This window comes from Ambystoma mexicanum, chromosome 10 (genome assembly GCF_040938575.1).
Source record: "Ambystoma mexicanum isolate Mex_15411 chromosome 10, UKY_AmexF1_1, whole genome shotgun sequence".
Taxonomy (NCBI): Eukaryota; Metazoa; Chordata; class Amphibia; order Caudata; family Ambystomatidae; genus Ambystoma; species Ambystoma mexicanum.
This window is the reverse complement of record NC_090932.1, coordinates 1,079,892,826-1,079,915,529: the sequence shown is the minus strand read 5'-3', so window position 1 is coordinate 1,079,915,529 and position 22,704 is coordinate 1,079,892,826. Positions and strand designations below refer to the sequence as shown.

General features: G+C 46.2%; 1 protein-coding gene across 10 annotated transcripts in view; it reads left to right on the top strand.

Moving 5' to 3' along the window:
* AAK1 (AP2 associated kinase 1) overlaps positions 1-22,704 on the top strand; it is a 498,991-nt gene that overhangs the window by 284,280 nt on the left and 192,007 nt on the right. For 4 of the 10 annotated variants that reach the window (XM_069618899.1, XM_069618897.1, XM_069618896.1 and 1 more), the window contains 2 exons: positions 7,745-7,855; positions 18,480-18,584. The exons of 3 other annotated variants lie outside the window; for them this stretch is intronic. In XM_069618899.1, coding sequence (XP_069475000.1) covers positions 7,745-7,855; positions 18,480-18,584 — 216 coding nt within the window. The remainder of the gene's footprint in view (positions 1-7,744; positions 7,856-18,479; positions 18,585-22,704) is intronic. 3 more of the 10 variants (XM_069618901.1, XM_069618898.1, XM_069618904.1) reach the window with 1 other exon arrangement.

Genomic DNA, 22,704 nt, shown 5'->3' with positions numbered 1-22,704 from the left:
CACTAGACATAATGTCCAAACAGCCTCGAGCCACTCTCATAACTTGCTGACTTTCTGGTCACCTCAGTCACTCTTTTATTGGCCATTGGAAATAATCACCTTGTCAGCTAGCTCTGTCCCCCAAAGGGTCAGGACCACCATCAAAGGAGGCAACTCAAAGAGCGCTATGCTACGCCATTTACCCTTCCAATGCTCCAGCCACTTCTACCTGCACCATCTTCCCTTCCAATACAATCCAAATTCACCCGCTCCTGATGCGTCTGAAAATATTTGCAACAACCAATGCTCCGGGTCCCTCAGAAGCCACATTGACACTATGTTGATCCCTTTTAGAAATGCCAACAAGTTCTTAAAATCTTCCTTACTGGTCCTGACAACCTCACTCAGAGGTGCAGCATCTGGGTCCCTGACATGGGCCGTGCAGTCTTCCTGCAGAAGCTCTACCCTGGAGCTTTCGCCTTACGTGCAACATTTAAGTGCAACAGCTTTTGTACATCCTGAGCTCCATCTTCTGTGCGACAGCAGACAGCATGTCAACCAGCTTCCCTACGTTCTCCGCTTGAAGTCTTGACATCATAGCCATGGAGTCCAACACAATGCCCAAAAGGCTAGACGGTGGCGGCCCCTCAATATTCTCTGCTGCCGGTGTCACCCCGAGCTCATCTATTAGCGCCATGAGTGCCTTTTAATAGTCTGCCACACTCCCCATCTCCGCTGCCCTACCATCAAACATGAAATCGTTGAGAAAATAAGACCTGCTCCGTTCCCATCCTAAAGGAAAAACACAATATTGTGCACCCCATCAGTAGTTCTTTGACATCAAATATCTTGTCCTGGAACTGCATTCCCAGGAGCCATAATTCCTTAATATCACATTTCGAGAGCCCCAGTCCAAAACTTCTGATCAGTGCCATTTCCTGGCCCACTGTTGTGTATGATATGATACGATACAGTCTTACTCTGCAAAGAATCATTGACCAACATACCCTCCGACCAGGATAAATGTTTTATGAGCCTGAACTCCCCTTTCTTGTTCTTCAGTACCACTTCCAGTGGAGATACCACCAGGTCTCCCTCCATCCACTCCTTAAAGGGGCCCACTACTCTCCCTCCTCCACCGCCACCTCCTTGACAGGTATTGCTTCCACCACCTGCAGCCTCGCTAGCCAAATCCACATTTTCTGCCGATCTTCTCAAATTGGGCCCCTGGTAACCTAACCTAAACCCAATCACAAACCTTTCCCAAAAACCTGTGCGCTGTGCCTATATGGGCGAAATTCCAGCTATCTCAGCCACAGGCCTAGCCTAACTGCTGATGTATGGGCCTTTTCCCACAACCTCCCTCCCAGCTCTGGACCCTATGTTGGTAGGCCCCCTATTGCCGCCGGCGAAGCATTGCGAGACTTGTTGCCATCCTGCAGACCTGCTGCACTCGTGTCTAAACATACGGACTGCTCTAAAGCACACTTCCTTATAAAAGGCCCATCATGCCATGGTCAGTTGTTCCCTCCCCAATGCCCCCGCCCCATCCTGGGTGGTGTGGCTGGGAAAGGGCCAGTAAGGTAAATGCAAGCCACATGCTCCATGAGTGGTGGGGGGGCGCTTTGGCACCAATGCATTGTAGCCCTAGATCCAGATGTGGCTCCCCTCATACCACACTCTTCTCCCATCCTTGCTCTAAACTTCTTATCGTACCTGACCCATGCCAAATCTCTAAAGTTCATTGGCCGTCCCTATTACGTCCATAACCTTAAATTGCACCACACACCTTTCAGGATGCTTCACACTTCTACGCTGAACACAAACTGTCCTTTTACTATAATTTGTGTACTGTGTAAATGATGTACTGAGCCTTGGCTATAAATCTCATAAACTGTATGTTTGCACGCATGCTAAAGGTGGACCTCCAATTCTCAATAGTTACCGGCACCCTCTGCCTCGTGGCCAGCTCACTATCCTCCACCTTAGACCTCTCCGTAGCCCTCACTTCTCTATGTGGTAACTTAAATACGCCCACAAACTAGCCCTTCAATACCTTCTTTTTTGTTGTCTGCATCAAATGTGACCCACATGGTTTTGTTATGCCCATATACAGCAATGTCTTCCCCTGTACCACTCCCAGCACCCGGTTCTTACACTGCCCCTTCTCTCCTGGTGTCTTTCTCCCCTTGGGCCCCACTGACCATCCTCACCCCCAACCCTCTGCCCACTCTCTGCCCTCCCTCCTTCTGTCGTTCCCCATGTGTTCACTGCCAAGCCAAACCCAGCATAGCCCCCCCGTCTGCACCTTCATATCCACTATCGTCAGCCCCCAGCCCCGCTAACCCTGCATCTTCCACCCTCACATCTCCCCCTTTGCTACTCCCCTCACAGAACGCCCCTTCTGTCCCGACCACTGCCCATCACCCACTGCCACAAGGACCGTCCCTGCCTTTGCTCACCTCCCGGCAGTCTCGCCATTCTCTCCATCTGTGCCCTCCTGGCCAGTCCCGTTCCTTTCATGCTACTTCCCATCACCTCGGGGCTCCTGCTGCAGGGAGAAACATCTGCTGAGCAGCTTTGAATGAGGCCTTGCCCCTGTTACCCCTCCGCAACGGCCATCCCTGCTCCTAATCCACCAGTCTCACCCCTTGCACTACTGACTCACCCTCTATAATGCTCTGCCCGTCGTCCTCCTCCCCTTGCTCTGTGCCCTTCCTTGTCGCCCATTCCGCTTGCTCCAGGTTGCTCTACATCTTCCCACTGGGGGGCGTCCCCTCCCACGCTACTGGTTGTCATTGTAGGGGGAGCCAACCTGGGTGCCCCCTGCCACTCAAACTAGGTGATGACGTCCGCACTCCTACTCTACACCCCCCGCCCCCTTTTCACCAAACACCCTAGGGCTGTACTGCTCCCCCTCCGCTACTCTGCCAATCTGCCTACTCCCTTACCGCTCTCTCTCGCCACTCTTGGGGTCGTCCTCTCGGCCGCTCTACGCCCCTATAAGCTGCGGAGCCTGAACCCCTAGTCCTTCCTCACATTCCACTCCTTCCCTTCATCTTCCAACCAACCTTGGCATCCCTGCCACTTCTTTAGCCTTCGTGCCTCTCTGCCCAACACCCTCACCTACCCCTCCGTGGCCCTCACCCTGGTAACTTCCCTCTCCCCAGCACCTGTTCTTGGCCCTGTTATTCATCCCCTAGACCCCGAATTGGCCCTTTACCCCCCCCCCCCCCCTTACTGCCCTCCTGGTAATGTCCACCCTGCTAACTCTTTCCCAGCCCCCCACTTCCCCATCCTTCTTTTGGCCGTTTTACCCTGCACGTAGGTTGCATGCTGCCACTGCTGCAAGGCCGCCCTCCAAGGATGCCTTTCCCTATTGTCTTCCCTTAGCCCCCCGCAATATCTGCCAACACTTCCACCAACTGCACCCGTCCTGACCTGGAAATGAGATGCAGGTCCACAGCAGCCCCTGCCATCCTCCCCTTCTCCACGCTGCACTCCCAGGTGTCGCGCTGCTAGACCTGGCTACTCCACCCACCCCCATAAGCACCCAAATGCAGCACGTACCTTGCTAACACTTGCACATACCCCCCACCCCTGCCAGCAGCTAACTGATCTGCTAATCCCCCCCCCCCCCCAACGCCATGAAACACCAGCCACCTTCGTCTTCCACCTGCCAGGACCTCCGCCTTTGACATTAACCTGGGATGCACACCCTCTCCTCGCCTCCTTCCGCTTCCTGGCACCAGGGCCCTGGCTGTCCCCTCCCAGACCCTCCAACTTCCCTCACCCTGCCTCTCTGCACCTCCCATAACCCCAGCGCTCCTTCTCTGCACCGGCACCATTCTCAGACTGTTGCCACTCGCATCACCTTCCTTCCCTCCGACACGTGACCCGCAAAAGCTCTCACCAAGTGTTCCTGAATCTTTGCTGCCCCCACCTTAAATCACGCTGGGAGGGGGAATTCTACCTCACTACCAGAAGCAGCTCACTGGCCGCATGCAGCCCCCAAACCCACATGTGGGGGCCACCTTCTGTATGAATAAACCATTTAGTGTGGCAGTGCTACATCATAAGTAGTATTGTGGACAAGTCAGGATTTCTCACCGGAAATGACCAGTTTGAATTAGTTGCTTGTCAGGAGCACTTTTTGTATATTGGTCTCATGTTTTTGTCCCTAGCTCTTGTGCATTAGGGGACATCCCTTCAGTATTTGTTCTCTCCAAAATACTACATATGCCATTCGGTAAACCCTGGTTAGATCTCACCCGTAGGAGGTTGCTTCGCTTTCAGGTGGTCGGCTTGTAGCGTTACTGCCAAGTGGTTCAGAGGTGTGCATCTTTAACAATGTGTTAAATTGAATTTATTTTGTGGGCAAGAACATGGGTGTCTCAACTAGTTGTGATCTTGTGAAGACAAAACTCCTTCCCACACCCATGGCCCCCTAATAAAATCCACTGCTTTTGTAAGTTGGTAAGATAGTTTAGGGGGTTTGGTGCCAGCTGCACACGTGTCGCTGGTTCGAATTCTCTGAAGGGGGAGAGCATCTAAATCATTTTTTGATTGGAAAACTTACTACAATTGAGTTGGGTAATACTAATGTCTACCATAGGAAGTTCAAGAGCTAATTGTATGTGTTGTATGCTCTATATGAATGCTAAATATTTTTGTTTGGATTGTCTTTATGAAAACATAATTAAAAAAAATGTCACTATGTACCCTTTGAACACATTTCTTGTGTGATATCTGTAAGGACGATACAATCAACAAGCAAACGTACCCTCTCCTTGCCTTAAAGTGAACGTTCAGGCTGGGGAGGCTTAATTTTAGGTTCAGTAATAAGACTGGGACTGAAAGGAAACTAAAGGAAAGAAAAGTTAGAAGGAATCGCAGGATGGGAGTGTTCGTGTTGGAGATAAGGGAAACAGGAAAGGAAGAGTAAGGGTATCAGAATAAAAAGGAGGATATCAAGAATAAGAAGGGTGGGGGCGATATGCACACTGCCTCACAAAACAAAAAGAGGAGTAAAAAGAATGACTAAGTTTGTCATGAAAACAAGGCATTTCCTCAACCTTCTTTTTAAAACTTTAAAGCAAAATAGTCAAAATATAACTTAAAACGTGTGATCGACTTCATCAGAAGTGTGTAGCATACACCAAAATAAATAAATAAAAAATAAAAAAGAGTACCATACACCAAATTCACTCGCATTGTTGCAGCTGACCTCAGACTGGTTGATGGGTGTTGGCAGTGGGACAAGGGGTGTCCGACATCTGAACGGAGTATCTTTCTCAAACCTAAGATTCCAAAGGTGTTTGCAAAACCCACTCGATGCGCCCATTGTGGGCAAAGACGACACAAGCCGCCTGCCTGAATGTGCAGCAATACGCAGGTAACCTTGCACCCGTGGCCATATTATTTTTGAAGATCAGATAAGTCCTTACTTTAGAAGAGCCACAATTTGTACAGGAATTTCATTGAAACGATCATGTTACACAGCCTTGTCGAGTGAGATGCAAGATGCCGTTGGTCCAAACACTATCGGAGAAATGCACGGGACCTTATCAGAATCACTGGACACAACTGGATCATTGTGAGAATTGGTTTTGTGTGTGCAAGGCCAGGTTCAACTTGTAGCACAACGGAAGAGAAGTAGGTCTTGTTGCCATACAGCAAAGTGACGTGATCTTTCAGGAGCAGTGCGTCATACTGTCAAAGCTCCTGCGGGGGTTTGCATATGAAATGAACGAACATGAATCTGCAGACATGTGTTCTTCCGGATTGCGCAATGGGCGATGATGCTTGGTTGAGAGACCTAATCTGGGGCGCTGGTGTGAGCTCCTTGAATTTTCTGGCCTTTTCTTTTCTGGTTCAGCAGCATTTTTCCTTGCGCTCTAATCAAGTCCTCAGTAGGAAAGGACCTCTATGGTGTGCCCTCCCTTCCCCGAGAGACTCCCGCGCCCCCACCCTGAGGCTCTCTGCCATTGGTGAAGTAGGGCTTTGCCACCTATTCGCAGTTATCGTTGCTCGCCATCTACTTTCTATAAAAGCGAAGAGGAGCTCTACGCCGTCGGAAATGTTCCAATATCCAAAGTGTTCTTCACGGAATAAACTCGGGGCATAAACTTCAATCCTAACCCTAAACTACCAACCTTGCAGCCTGGAGGCCGCGGTTGCCCCCACATTCTCCCGATGAGCACATACAAAAGAGAGAGAAGAACTCCATGTTGCAAAGTTACTTCGGTGTAAACTTCTATTGCCTTTTTATCCTGCACAGTAGTGTAGATATATGTTATCTAATTAAGTTTTAATGTTCCTATAATTTTATTTCAAAAAGCAACGGTTCCGGATTGGGTTCAGCAGGTGCACGTGTTGGGTGGTTTGTACTGTGTGTGGGAGGCAGGCGTGGCAATGGGGTTTATGGGAAGCAGGGTCAGGCCAGTAGGGAACATGGGTCCACTCCTTCTTTTCGTATGCTGCCCTGATGTGTGTGTGAACGTACCCCTTTTGACTGCTGGGAAGTATTCTAGTGAACCTTTTAACCACCCTTCTCCTGACAGTTTAGGCTTGGGTGCTCCACCAGGTTACCACTAGGAGAGTCTGATGGGATTTAGGGACCACTAACTTACCCATGCGTCCCCCCCACCCCATGATACCATGATCCCAGGGCTGAGAAACCCCTCCTAACTGTGACTGCGCTTCCGCAGTGTAAGGTAATGCCCTCACTACGCCTTAACGACCTTTCGACTGTGATCACAACTTCATGTATACATGTGTCAACATCGTTAACTAAGCAATTGGCACTTTTTTGCTCCTGTTTATTTCCATGTCTGTAACTAAGCTGTAAGTATTCTTGTTATGCTGTGCGCCTTTTTACCTAAGGGTTTGGTGTGCCCTACAAATTAACAAACAAATAGTGTTCTGGGTGTAAGCTGCAATTCACACGTTTCTGCCAACTGGCAAGGCAAAGTCCTCCTTTCACTAGCATTGGTCAATAGAATGAACATTGCGCATCACAATAGTTGGGGTACAAACTTAAGCACCTTAAGGGGAACATTTTTGTTGTCAAATGTATTTACTTTTCTTTGTTACTGTAATAATCAGAGTTTGGAAAAGGACGCCACTGGGTGAATTTTCCTTATCTGTGACTTTGTTTTTTTCTTTTTAAAAAAGCTCTGCATTCCTGTGACGACATAAAACAGCCATGTATGATGCGGTGTGAATTCATATCCTGTGCTGACTCTTTAGAAACACCTTGCAAATTGGCAGCCATTTTGTTTCACTTTAAGTTTTACAAATGCTCTTGGGTATAGTTGTGACTTGTAAAGTTCTATCATGGGCTTTTCCATTTGTTTTTGAAACGGACCCTTCCAGTGTGCTTGCTTAACTGTTACAAAAAAATATAGTAGTAAGCAATGCTGCATGGCACCATGTTGGGGAGGTTCCTGGTGCATTGTGGGTATCATGCAGAGCCTGGCAGCGACCCTGCTGTGACATGCCATTAAGATGACGACATTAATGTACTGATGAGGGGGCTTGTTGACAGCCTCCAGTGTTGCGATCTGCAGGCGAATGTTTGGCAAAGTCTCTGATGGACCAGGGGAGCTTTTCTCCGTCCCATCATTGGTCTGCTCTCTTCCCGCTGCCTGTGCTAGCTACCCCCTGTCCCTGGCACTGTACTGCCATATAACTAACCCTATGCTGTCCTTTGCCATTAATGCTGCCTGTGCTTGGGCTACCTCTACTGTCCGCTGGCATTTAGACTCTCTGGCCGGGGAAGACTCGCTTCTCGACTGCTCGCTGCTCTCTGGCACCACGGCGGACCTCCTGGAGGAGTTTGTGCCCCTCTCGCTTTCTGCTCCAGCCCGATCAGGTAAACTGGTTATCTGCATATTCTGTTTGGTAGCCAGTGATTTTGACGAATGGAAAATAAAGAAATAATTTATAACGAATAAAAAAACGATGACAAAAAATACCGAATTTTCTTAAAAATATATGGGGGGTGGGGTAAAGGGTTAAATCTGGTGGAGAGGAGGTTGGGATGAGGTTTTAAACATGGGGAAAACTGGGGGCTTGGGAGGGGGGGACCCTCCCGGGGGGGACCCTCCCAAAAAATCGGTATTTTGTTGTTGTTTTGGGTTCAGAAAAAATGTATTCTTTATTTATTCGTTAAAATCACATAGAACCATTGTGTTTCGTCACCCTCTTCCTTCCCCCCCTCACCTACACCTTCATCTCATCCTCCCCCCTCAATCCCCATAATTTCGTGGATATTGTGCTTGCCCTGAAACCTAATGAAGTACAAGGAATGGACTCTGAACTGGATAGTCTCTCCCTTCCTCTGTTGATGGTTTTGTTCTCCAGTGTATTAGAACCACCTAGAGTTCAATGGTATTTCCCAGTACGTTCTGTATAGTATAAATAACTCCCTCCTTTCCTGTATGGCTTCTCTTCCTCCCTTTCTGCATGGCTTATCTCAGTATGTATATTACATATATTACAGCTTCCACCTATTTCTTCCTTCAGTGGCTCAGCATTGCTTCCACCTGGGGCCAAATGACAGAAACGCTGTACTTGTGCAATTGCAATCCTGCAGCATTTGCAGCACTAGGGCAGCGTTCCTTCTTGGGCAAAAGCCCATTCTTTCAGTGCATTTTTCATTGGGGCAAAATGTGCCCTAGTGCTAATACAGTCTGGTATTAGCACTTCAGCAAACTCTGCCCTGGGTCAAAAATGCATTGAAGGCATATGTTTTTTGCACTGGGGCAATTGTTGCCCTAATGCTAATACCATGCACAATTGCTCTTGCACCAGTGGAAACGTTCTGAAATCTGGTCCTGAAGAACCGCACACCACTTGTTTTCAGCATAGATTCCTTTGTTTATTAGTCCCCCAATTTTACAGTCTAATTTTTTGTACTAGTATAATCCTCCCTACCCCACCCTTCATAGATTCTCCCAGTATTTTAGAACCCCCCCCTAGCTTTTCATAGCAATAGCCCCCCCTCCCCCCGCTCGTCATGCTTTCTTTCAGTATAGTAGAGATTCTCCCACTCCCTCCCCTTGATCTGCATAGCCACTCAGTATATTTTGGCCCCTCTTTTGCAGGACCGAATTATAGGAGCACCCATCATTTTGTTTGGATTCTGAGTGGCCCACCTTGTCAATATGGCATTGCTCATTAAATTGGGAGACTCCTGTCTCCGGAGTGGCATCACACCCACAGCATACATTATGAGAACCACTGTTTTGCATGGATTCTCTTTGCTATATTAGGACCCTCTGTGCATTTCATCCACCCCAATGTATGAGAAGAATGCAAATGAGTCCTAATCCTTTATTTGGGACTCCACCTTTATCGTCTAGTTCTGTCGGGCCTGCCCTTTCTTATATGGCTTCAGAACCAGCTCCCCCTTTTCTCTGGCTTCCCTACAGCGCATTACAGTCCGCCAGGAGCCCTCTCACCATTCATTGTGGCTTCTCCCCAAGATCTCGCGGACACACCACTCCTTCCACTCTGCTGTTTGATTTTGGACATTATATATATAGATATATATATATATATATTTTTTTTCTTCAAATGTCCTGTAGCACTCCTCCAGTATTAAGAAGCGTTACTTAAGATTTGAACATATGACACTATTTGAAATAGCTGATGCTAGCCGGACCTAAAATAGCCTGGTAGGGAAATACCATGGGGACTCAAAAGAATGTATTCAATCCGGAAGGCGAGGATTGCCATCCCTCCTTACTATGACCAGAAGGACCTAGGCTGGATATGGCATTTCAGATACCGTGAACAGGTGAGGTAGACCCAGCTAATATGGTGGGTAATCCGTCAGATGAAGGCCCAGGGGCGGGGGATGGTCTTTCGTGTCTTTTTCCCTAAACACACTTTTAAGGTAAAGGCTTCTTATTCCTTGAATTGCCAATATATTTTAGCCCTGTTTGGGGAGATTGTAGCACTTAGACCGTTAACACCGAAAGATATAGCAAGGGGTGCAGTTTCCAGCCTTCACAAGAGTTGATGCTGTAAAGTTGGGATTTTATTCACAACTTGTTAAACTGATATTGGCAGAATTGCCATGCCTTAGATAGATGGGTTATCTTTTGCCTGACATTACGAATGAAAGAGAAACAGAGGTGTGCGGGGAAGTGAGTAGTGGTAGACCGGTGCCTATTCCACGGAAACCTCTGGTTATTCTCAAATTAGACGCTCAATTGACTGGTGGGATTGGTGCGGATCCATCTAATGTGCGTTCAGTAACATACAACTGGTCGCACATTATCAACTCGCTACATGAGCAAAATTTGGCCAAAAGATGGTTGTACTGAGACAATCGTATAAGGTTAGTATTGTGGAATATGTGAGGTTTTGACCATCTCCGGGCAAACTTGGAGATATGGAGGTTGGCTGATTTGATTTGTCTTCAGGAGACCATTATGCTTGATCCGTGTTGGACGGTTTTATCGTATTATTTGAACCAGCAAGAAAGGGGCTCAGAGGTAGACTGTTTGAGGGGCTAATTTGTGCTTGTGCTTAAACTCTGGTTCAAAAGTGGAATATTTGATGTTGGGGAGACATGATAAATTGGGGATGAAAATAACATGGTGGGATGCGGTTGCGTCTACATGGAGGGTCTTGATAGTGCTAAATGTGTACTTTAACCCCGCCTCGTCAGAGTTGATGGATTTTTCATCTCTCATGCTTAAAGTGTTGGAAATTGCCCATGTGGGTAAAAGAGTAGGTGTGGTCATCACGGGCGACTTCAACACTGAATGTTTAGGTGATGTATACTATGATCAATGTATTGTTGGGCAATAGGGTGGTCTGTTCACTTCTAGAGGCTAAGGGCGGTGTCCCACCTAAATACACTTGGTCTAGCGCTGGCGAGTACTTTACCATAGATTGTTTGTTTTTATCTCAGCACATATTGAAAGCAGCTTTGTGTCTTTGGTAATGGTGTGTGATACAGGTAGCGATCACGCTCAATTGATCATGGAATTAACCTCAATGCACCAATTTTTGACTCGAGTATCCAGTTAGAAATCGGACCCCGGGATCATGCTGTAATATGGCGTCGCAAATTAGCGGCCAGTTTTAATACCAAAGTGGTTCAGTGTTTGAGCAAGGATGTGTTTTTGAATATGTGCTCTCTGGCCTTTGTCCCTTATGTCCAGCATATATTGCAGGGGTTAACGTTGGTGAAATATGTAAATAAAAAGTATTGGGTAGGAACATACACATACGTTCAACGAGTTAGTTTCTTGTAGAGAAAAAAGGAGCAAAGAAGAGAGTTAGAAAAGTGGCAAGATTGAGAGCTTTGTCCTATTTAAAAATAACGAAATTGAAGCAAGCATATATAAATTGGTTGAAAGGGTTTAGGCATCTAATGTAGCAACAGGATGCTGAGTGCACGCTGTCTGCTGCCATTTCTAAGGACTCTACTGGCTTCTGGGGGTTCATTAGGGGCAAAGTGGCGCAATGGTCTCTGCAAATGCAGTTGCTCTCGGGGGCCCAATGGAAAGCACATTTTGTAAAGCTCTATTTTATCGCAGACTCTGTGCCGGGTGCTTTGTTAAGTAGCAATCTGACGGTGAGACAGCATTCGTGGTCCTTGTTTAATGTTTATTTGTGGGGGGTTTGGATGGCAATCAGAAAGCCCAAAATGTCAAATGGCCAAGGGCCTGATGGGCTTTCAGATGTTACTCTGAAGTCTGCACCATTGTTGTCGGCTACAGTTTTGCTGCAGCTTTTTCAGAATGTTCTGCAAACTCATGAATTCCCTGCATCCTGGTGGGATGCCACTGTGGGTGGCATTTTTAAAAAAGGAGATAGGGCGGATCCTGTGAATTACTGCCCCCTCTCTCTTTTGGATTCATTTTATAAAATCTTTTCCAGGTTCATTTTGTGGTCCCTTGAGGACTGGGTGGATGCCCCATGCAAGTTTGACGTTAATCAATCTGGCTTCAAAAACGGTACTAGTAAATCAATGAATTGTCTATTGATTCACCCGCTGGCTAAATGGGTGACTGTGGCAAAAACGTTGCTTGTACCTGGCGTTTTTGGATATCTCGAAGGCATTCAACAGTGGATTGACTTTGTGGAAAATGCTAAGAGGAAAAGGTTGCCCAGAGCCTTTGGTTGAGATCCTGGAGCAATTGCATGAAGGCACGAGACTAAGAGTTGGGCTGGACCAAAGTGGCTCTCATTCTGACTGGGTCGACGTGAAGTGAGGACTGTGTCAAGGACGTGTGCTGGACCCATTTCTGGTCAATTTTTACATATCAGAAATTGGGGCTGTGCTATAGAATGTTGGGGGTAATCCGCTGAGACTTGATACTTGAAGAATACACTACCTCCTATACGCCCACGATTTGGTCTTGGTAGACTATACCCCGGTTGGTCTGCAAAGATCGCTGAAAGCAGTGGGGGACTTCTTTAGAGACCTAGATATTCATATAAATGTTCCAAAATCTAAGGTTCTGGTTCTGAACCAATTGAAGGGGAGGCATGGTAGGAATACATTCATCTGGTGGATTAATCAAGAGAAAATGGAGGTGGTGGAGAATTTCAGGTAGTTAATGAAGGCCAAATTGTCTAGTGCCTTGTCCTATCAGGCCCTTAAATCAGAAATCATTGTAGCAGCCTCCCAGCTATGGGTCGTGGATAATAAGTATGGCCAGTTCTCTTTACTCCTGGTCTTGAAAATGTACAATCCGATCATTGTACCTAGGATAATCCATGGTGCGTAGACTCGGTAAAACAACCTGGATTGGTTGAAGGTTGAATCTTGTATTTGGGAACGTGTTTTGTCCCTGCCAATGGGAACTCCTTTTCCAGCAGTTTGCTATATCTTGGGTCTTGTATCTTTGCACGCAAGGGTTACTTGGCACAGACTTCAGTTATTGCGATGTATCTGCCAAACACACACTGTACAACTAAACGTCATCCGGATGCAAGGTGGCTGCAGCCCTTTGAAGGATTGGGCGAACCACTCTTTAAGGGTATTAGAATTTAAGTATTTGACTTTAGAGGGTTTGGAGTGGTTCCCTTGCAAGGTGAAGAAGATCTTGTTTGTTTGAAAATTACTGGATCAGTAATAGAGACCATCTGTGGGCATATAAGATATTTTACCTTTTTTCAATAGATATAATGCAGTGTAATATTCCCCAGTCATATGTTATTAGACCTTGTTGAAACAAAAATAGGGCTTTCTGGCTGTGCATGAAACTGAATATTTTTTATGCTAATGATGTTATGGGTGGGCAGAATAACATTGCAAGACCAGACCGGTTATGTCGTTTTATAATTTTTTTTTTTTTTTTAACCAAAATGGCTATTTTCACTTGGGTAATTATATGGTGGCATTTGCTCATAGAGCCAAATGATTGCTTGGTAATATCTGCAGTGATTTATTTGAATAATATATCAGGATGATGGCTTGTTTTAATCGAAAATGTGATGAATTGTGGGCCTTATATATTGCTATAGCTAAATAAGTATTTATCTAAGTATTTTTGTATTGTTATTTCTTATGGTATCTTAATCTTTTAACACTGATTTGATTGTTGCTTTTTAAACTGTTCATGTGTGTTAAGTTATATTTCTGAACCTATATCACAATAAATAAATAAAAGAATGGCATTATGTCACATGACTGGAACGGCGGGAAGACAACATTTCACTAAATTGACGTGTTTGCATGTAGAACTCCTTCCTTCCTGTTGCTTTGTATGTGGCTACACCAAGCACACAATAGAAGAGTCTGCGTTTACTCCCTCTTAGAAATGTCTAACAATCCAAACAGTGTAGCACACTCAATTGCACTGTGTACACTCTGTATACAGATTACAAATAGTGCAGTTTCTATAGTCCCATGTTTGCTTTGCTGGCTACCCTTGTCATGATGCAGATAGTGAAGTGTGTACAGGCTGCATGTCTGGGCCCACATTAAGCACATTATGCAAATAGTACAGTTTTACCAGTGTTTTGTGCAGCCGAAGTTAGCACCTATGGATCGTGCAGTGTGCATTGTCTGTCAGTATCTGGCTGGACTAAACCCATGGCAAAGCTCATGAAAAGTATGAAGACACTGCCCAAAACCTTTCTTTTCTAATCTTTTCCTTAACGTTAGCTGCCTCAGAAGTCCGGCACTTTCATCTGCCATGTTCACATTTCTATGGCATTCCAATTATAATCGTTATGGAAATGTCCTGTCCACTGCTTGACGCAGGAAAGCATGGGTCTTCTACCTAATTCTCTAAACATTCTGTTTTGAAAGCAAGTGGCAAAGAATGTTGTTTTCTGCATTTCCCCCATTCAAATATCTGAACCCTAGCACGCTTTAGAAATTCCTTACTTTTTGATAGTTTGCATTCCACTATGTTGGCTGCTATTTTGTTTAGATTCTCACTGAAACAGGCACTTTTGTCAACTAGAATCGATTTATGATTTACTTATGCCAAAAGGTTTGCATTGTTCAAAATGGCAGGCTCTTGTAATTTGAGCTGTTTCATTTTATGTATATATTGCATACAACGGAGACAACCAAATATATTTTACTTTCATTTAAACATAAATGATTCTTTCTTTTGGGCAATAAACTCATGATTTATATGGTCACTTTTAACTCTGAGGCTTTGGTTAGCATCACTCTTTTTCTGCTCCTTCCTTTGCTCTTCGGTGCAGCCTGGTGGTGTTAGAGGTCCATCCCATACATTAAAATACCCCAGATACTCCTATGTCTGCCTCTGGGGAACAGGCACACGTGTGACATGTTGCATATGCCACAATGTTGTTGCTAATCTGAGAAGGAACTTTTTGGTTAAAAGTAGTCTATAATATCTGCAGTTGCATGAATTGCTAGCGACCCCTAAATTACGGCAGAACTATCTTCCCGTAACACGCCACTTCCTAGGTCTTCTCCCCAAGCCCCTCGCTACCAGTGTGTCCACTTCATTATCATTTTCTACTTCCTCGTCACACGCCACTTCCTAGGTCTTCTCCCCAAGCCCCTCGCTACCAGTGTGTCCACTTCATTATCATTTTCTACTTCCTCGTCACACGCCACTTCCTAGGTCTTCTCCCCAAGCCCCTCGCTACCAGTGTGTCCACTTCATTATCATTTTCTACTTCCTCGTCACACGCCACTTCCTAGGTCTTCTCCCCAAGCCCCTCGCTACCAGTGTGTCCACTTCATTATCATTTTCTACTTCCTCCAATATCTTTCCGACTGAATTCACACTCCTGTTGGGCGCTCTAGAGTTCCCCGTTTCATTCCACGTTCGACCTAAAGATTCTCTCTTCCGCCTCCTCCTTTTAGTTTCTTTGTTTTCTGATTCTTTCTTGTTGCTCATTTTGATTTCTTGTTTCGTCGTTCGCCCGCTCACTCTGCTTTCCAGTTTTTCCCCTTTGTGCGCTCTAACTTTTGATCCTACGTCACCTCGTTGGCCCTGATTTCTTGTTCGCTTGCCCTCGCTCTCTACTTTGCTCCCACAGATTTTCTAGTTCCTTCTCCTTTCTTTGATAACCTATTCCTGTCGTTTACTTTGCATCCCCTCTCATCCTACTTAATTTATGGTTTCGCTCTTTTTGAATTCCTATTTGGACTTCCTGTTTCACAAACATCTTTGCACGGTTTGATTTAATGTTGCCTTGTGGTTAACGTCTGCCTCCCTTTCTAGTTTTCATTGTGTTTGCCCCATGTGGCCGCCAGCGCGGACCAGTGGCATCAGCAGTCCATGCTCACAGAGGAGCGCTATCATTTGAACTCTTGAAAAAAGCTCCTATAAGATACAAACTAATCTTCTCATTTATGGCGGTTGCTAGGCACAAAGTGTGTTACAACAAAAAGGACAGTTTTTGAAGTTAAAATGCATTTTACATGCCTACAAATTCCACAGTGGATGAGAACCTGATTTTATTCCTGGAAAATCCTTATTCACCAAAATTAGGGAATATAATACTCCAAGCTCAAAATGTTATCTGGCGCACTGATGTGAGATTCATGTAACAAAGGCTAGATATTGGAGGAACACTCCACTTACTCAGTGGAATCTGGCCAATACCTCAGTCACGCAAAAGGGGAGGTGGGTTAGCAAGGCTCCATTCGGAGTTGTGTGGCCCAAATGGGACCCGGCTAGGTAGGGCTACATGCATTTCCCCTATGCAAAATCTAGAAATAATGGCAGGCACCAGGGTTTATGGTGTGTAGTGACCCAGGCTTGGAAAACGTCAAGAAATCAGGCCACCTGTGGGGTGGGCCCTGGCATCTCCTGTGGACCTGGGTTGTCCCCCCCTCATGGGGCTGTCTGGAACTGATGACCAACCAGAACGGTTGGGCCCCACAGGTTCTGTACTAGATGTGCAGTGCGGTCTGGGTGAAAGAAGAGCTGCACAGTTCCGGCCAGGTGTGAGGGCTACCTGAACTAGGCAATCTGTACATGCCCCGATTGGTCCCCCAAGGCCAGGTGGGACGGGGAAAGCAGATAAGCCCTCCTGGGCCATGTATGCCAGATGTGGCCCGCAAGTTGAAGGAGAGGAGCAGGGCAGGTCAGTGAAGGTGAAGTCCTGGGCCACGCAGTCTGTGCAGGCCTAGGTGAAGCTGGGAGCACCAGCCAGCTGGAGCTCCAGAGTGTAGGCCGCTCCTTGTGCCAACATAAAGGGAGGAGGGCGGGGCTGCAAGCCAGTGTTGCGGATGCAGCGGTTAGTGATGTCTGCTTTCCCATTTTTAATGGGGCTGCCGCCTGAAGGAGATATGCATCATGAGGCACAGCGTTGACTGGGTACCCACCCAGGGCATGGGGGCAGCCAAAGAGCATAAAGTGTGCTGCAGAAGGTGGCAGTGATCACGGTTGGGCCCCCAGGGCGTGAGGCTTCCCTGTCCGGAAGAAGCATGCCACAGAGCTGCTGCAGTGATGACAGCAGCCCCCCCCACGCACAGGGCCACTGGAAAGAAGACCATTGATGCCGCGGGGGGTACAGCGGTGAGAGGCGCCTCACGTGGAAAACGGTGCCGTCCGAAGGACACATAGAGGTGCAGACTGCATGGTGGGTTGTACGGCGCACTATGTGGTGTTTCCTCCTTCCCCACTCCTCGAAGAACAACATGCACGGGAGACAGACAGACTAGGGAAAGAACCTTTTCTTTTTTCAGAGGCAAGTTTCCCTACCTCCAACACAGCAGTCGCAGGTACTGAAAGGGGTGGCTGACTGCAACGGTCACCCCTATATATTATCATGTTATTTTTTGTTATATGTTTAATTGTATATTTATAGGTTAAGATATTTCTAGTTATTAAGCTGTAGTGCATGTCAGTGGTTCGGTAGGGGGATTAGGCTTGGGTGCAGGTTAAGCAGGGCAATGCATATCATGTGGGGTAGTTGTTTAGTTAAAGGAGGAGGGGTGGACATGGAAGTGCTAGTGTGGCATGAGGCGGGTAAGGGGAGCGGCGGCCTGCCAGAGGCTGCCTCGGTGGGAGTTTATTCTCTAAATCCCACAATCTAAGGCAATTAATAGTCCATTGGTTGCGTCCCTTCCGCTAGTCATGGTTCAGACATTTTGTTTGTGATGAGCAGAGAGTCTTGCATGCGTTTCTGCTCAGGGATGGATTGGGTCTCTTATCTTCCAGGTATTACGAAGCCACCTCCGATAGTCTGCAAGTAGTTGGCTACCAGCGTGTGACATTTGAGGCTGGTACTGTTAAACCTTTCCCCTAGCACTCGTTTATTTGTTAGAGAGATCATAATAACCTACTGGCCAGCACCCTTGAGATTTTCCAATATTCTGATGTGATCATCAGGCTCAGTATTCAATTTGTGGCAGTGGCTCAATAGCCCTGCTTCCTCTTTGCTGCCAATTACTGCTGTACAAGGAATGATTCACATTGTGGGTTTCTTGATATTTGTCTCATTGTAGAGGCAAGGAAGTATTATTAAAAGAAAATGCCTTCCCTGTATCTGATGACACCAATGTCCAGATAGATTTGCTAGGCTTTGGATTCACTGCCTGATAGTTTCCATCCTCGACCCTGGGCTTCTGCATGGAACTATTAAACACGGTTTGAGGAATTCCTCCTTCCGTACATTGACTGCTTTTGGGATCTTAACTTTCCCGAGGCACCCTTACCAAGACTTTGGAAAGGGCAGGGTAAACAGGCAGACTGGCCAAAAACATCCACAAGTTATCAATTTCTTGGAAATATTAAAGTTTACATTGTTCACAAATCTAAAAGTAATCATGCATTTTTAAGATTGTCTCAACAAACCCTTTAATTTACTTTTTCTGTAGTCTTTCTTGCGAATCTGGCATCAACGTTTTGTTTTATTTCGTGTTTAACATCCCTCCCTACCCTTCAGTTCCCTCTTACCTACATTTCCAGATAAATCCTAAAATGAAATCCTCCCAAACTAACGTTGTTGTGTCTAACTTTCTAACCTCGCTTTCTCTGTTATCTTTGCTTCCTACCACCACCTCTCCACCCTGCCCGCTGCAGAAGATACTAACCTCATAGCAGGCTTTGATATCCCTGAGGAGACTGACAAGGTGGCAGAAGATGAGTTTGACCCTATTCCAGTGTTGATATCTAAAAACTCACAAGGTAAGACTGGGTGAAGATGAAACGGAGGTTATATGTGGGTGACCTTTTCCCCAGCCCTTGTGTCCATTCAGATGCACAGACCAGTCCGATATATTTAGGTTTTAGTATGGGCCAATCGACTGCATTCACATAATACCTCAGCTCCAACAGAGACTAAGTAACCACTGTCTCTACCCTTATGTGTTAAGTAGATGAACATTCTGCAAGTAAAACTGCATGCGTAGAGCCCTTTCTTTTGTCCCAAGATTGATTTTTTTTTTTTTTTTAAATATTTCCCCTTGCTCTCCAGCCTCGCATCCATATTGTGAGTCCTACCCTTGTAAAATGGGGCATTGCGGGTATGGCCATCTAAAAGCTTTTTACATTTTATCAGTTGCCACAAAGCACTGGGTGGCTTGAGAGCCCTCTCTAGAATGCAAGTAAGCCGTGGCACATCATTCCTGGTGAACTCAGAGCCATTTCTAAACACGCAGAGTAAAGTCTGATGTGGGATGCACTATCACCAACAAATTCTTTATAGAACGCTGAAGAAGCTGACATACCCTTCAAAGTGATCAGAATACTAAGCAAGCTGTGACATAGCAATCACAGCGGCCTAAGATTGATTCTGAAAATGCAGAGATACACGGGGAAGGGGGAGCGGAGGGAGGACAATTGTGCTGGACCAATAAAACGCATCACTGATAATGTTGCAGGAGACTTTAATGGCAGTCAGGATGGATATTGGAATAAACTACTATAAAATCTAAGGCAGTGGTCTTCATACGGTAAGGTGGGGCAGGTCACCTGACCGAGTGGGCCCATAATCAAACACAGCCTTGGGGCGGGCCCTCAATCCACCATAAGGGCTGCCGCTCATCCTTGATGGCCCTGGAGTATGCCCAGAAGGTGGGTGGGGGTGTGGCCATTTAGAAATGGAGACTAGGGACTGCTTTCAATACAAATATGAGCAATTATTCTATTTGGATGGGTCTGCCACCCAAATTTTTAGCCAAAAGTTTGGTGAGGGAGATTAGTATAAACAAGTATGGATACCACTAATCTAAGGGGTTTGCTATGAAGTAAATTGTTGTTTTCTTTCGAAACATAAGATGTAGGGAATGGATAAACTATAGTGCAGAAGGGTTTCCTTTCTGCCAGGGGTACTAGTCTCCCTTTCTTCTACTTTCTACCCACAGTAACAGGTTGACATTACCCAGCTCACTCCCACAAACAGTCGCATGATAATAGTTTAGGTATAGGGAGTTCCCCATGGGAATGGAAGTCTTTGTCCCCTGGAGGAGTCTATCCTAGTGAGGTACCACTTTCCCAAACCTACCTAGCATCAAAGGAAGAGGGACAAAGTCTCCAGATACATCACACAACCCTTCCATTAAGCATGAGGCCCCCCCTTTAGGGTAAGAGGGAAACGACTAAGGAAATCCACATTCCCTTGTCCTTTACCTTTCCAATCTTCCACAGAAAAACAAGAGTTGTAGATCCAAAAACCACCTCATAACCCAGGCATTCAAATCTTTCCTAAGACTTATCCAGGATAGCGGTGAATGATCAGTCACCAGTCGAAACTTCCTCCCCATCAAATAGTAGAGAAGATGGACTACTGCCTACTTGATAGCTAGGGATTCCAACTCAATGATGGCATAGACGTGTTTCCTAGAGAACATTTTCCTGCTGGTATATTTATTCATTTTAATTTAATTTTAACATTTATGTAACACACAGTCCCACAGGTATCACAGCTTTTGTACCAGGTAATAACAGAGTAAATACTTTACAGATCATTGCATTACTAGGAAGTTGTACGGACAAAGTAGGAGACAGTTCATGCTTGGTGTTAGTCAAACTTATTGAACAGCCAAGTTTTCAACAGTCGATTGAATTCTGGATAGGAGGGCAGAGACGGGAGGTTACAATCTGTCATGTTTCTGTGGAAATTACTGCTCCCAAGCCTACTTTGGAGGCATCCGTTTGTGGTACAAATTCCTGGTTGAAGTTGGGCATCTTCAATATGGGCCCCTGACAAAGTACTTGTTTTCAGGCCTTCAAAGCTTTGCTGATCTTCCTGTCCCTAGATAAGGTTTTGTGGTTGGGAATCCTTTAGCTTATCCATGAGTGGTGGCCAGCATAGAATAGTTGGGAATAAACTGCCTGTAATACCCTGTCAGTCTCAGGGAGGCTTGGAGATCTTATTTTGTCTTGGAGAGCAGTGTTGACTGGACTGCCTTGGCCTTCTCAACTTGGGGCAGAATTAACCCATGGGTTTCCTTAAGCATTTCTAAGACATCTCATGGTTCCCTACCATATAATAGTTCAAAGGGGGAATATTCTAAAGATTCATGGGGTGTTTTCCTCACTGCAAAAAGAGCATAGGGAATAATTTTGTCCCAATTACACTCATCAGTCTTTACTAGCTTATGGAGGATCCTCTTGACAGTCTAATTAAATAAATCCACAAGCCCGTCTGAGGGTTTTGCTGAGCGGGCTCACCTCCCTAGCATCAGAAGGGGTGGCTCCCACTAAGGAAGAAGTAATTAAGTCTCCATATTGGTTACAGCTTCCTCCCCCAGCTCCTATGATCCCCAGCATCCCACTAGAGTTGGTAGCACTTACGCCTGTGTAGGGATTTGGGTAATTGTGCCCCTCTGTTAAGGCTTGGTGTTTGTTAGGCAGGATTGCCCCCCCGCTTTAGATTGGTTTATTTTACTTTGGGAGTTAGTCTTCGCTGTAGCTACACAGTACCTTGGAGAGTTATTAACTGGACCATCAGTCGTTTTCAGGTCTGACCGAGGACCTTCTGCCTGTTAGACTGGCTTTCCTGCCCGCCAGACTTCTCGTCAGCTTGGGGATGTGGTTGGAACTCTAATTTAGTCACATAAGGTCACTTACTTAGATCCACTGCACGAAGATGCAGAGTAAACTAAGAGCTCCCTGGAAGGTCAAATAATTGACTTCAAGATCTGGTGCATCACACCAAATGCTTTCTTTGACGAAAGTCCCAAGTATCTTCATAAACTGGCTCCACATTATATCCTTGTCCAAGCCCTCGGGTCCTGCCGGCTTGCACTGACCCCCCCCCCCCAACAAACTACAAGATAGAAAACAAGGACACTGCAAACACATGAAGTACAGTTCTGAATAGTCCGAAGATACGAAAGGCTAGATGTTCAGTGGTTACCAACAACCTAAATGAATCAAATGCAATACGAAACGCATTGCAGAAGCTAGCATGCTTTCTTCATAACAGCCTGCTGATGCTTTGGAGTGAAGTTCTTTTATGCTGAGGCTGTGTTAACAGACGTTCAGTTTTAAAGAAACTCATTTCTGACTTTTAAGTAATTAAAACTAGGCACTGGGGAGGAAATGCAATGCTACACGTTTGTGGTGTTGTAAGCACGTTCGAAGGTGCTAGGAAGTCTTCTTAAAGCATTTTTTGTTGAAAGCATTCCTTGGATTTTGCCATTTGGAATAGCTTTCAAATGTTTTAAAAAATATATTTCGAGGGGATTGGGTCTTCCGACATATTCCATATCTATGACAGTAATCACCACAGCTGTGCTGCTTCGGAAAATCTTTGGCGTCTGCGTCCTGCGTCGATGACGTCGATACGCCGCCCTCGAGGACCTCCTCTGATGGCCGACGTCACTGGATGTTATAAGTAGGACGCATGACGCATGTAGCCTCAGTTCCGTTTTTTCCGTGAACGTGTTCGCTTCGGAAATCTCGGCGCGCCTCGACTCTTTGGAGTTCTTGTTCTTTCTCGGCTCTTCGAACCTGTTCGTATTGTGAAGTCTTTCTTCATGAAGATGTCTACCTCGTCTTCCACACCGTGTCCGGGCTTTAAGAAGTGCGGGGACTGTGGGTCCAAGATGTCCACGACATGTCGCACGACGCCTGCCTCTGGTGCCCCGGGGAGGCCCATGACACGGATGACTGTGTCGACTGCCAGTCGCTCACGTCCAAAGCTTTGCGGGAGCGTAAGAAGAAGTTATCGGTAGGTAAGGTGTCCAAGCCACGGAAGTCGAGGGCTGCGGGGCTTTCGACGGATGATTCGAGGGGCGACTCTCCGCGTCGTCGTCGTCGGAAGTCCAGTGGGTCTCGGTCCCGCCACTCCTCTGCCTCT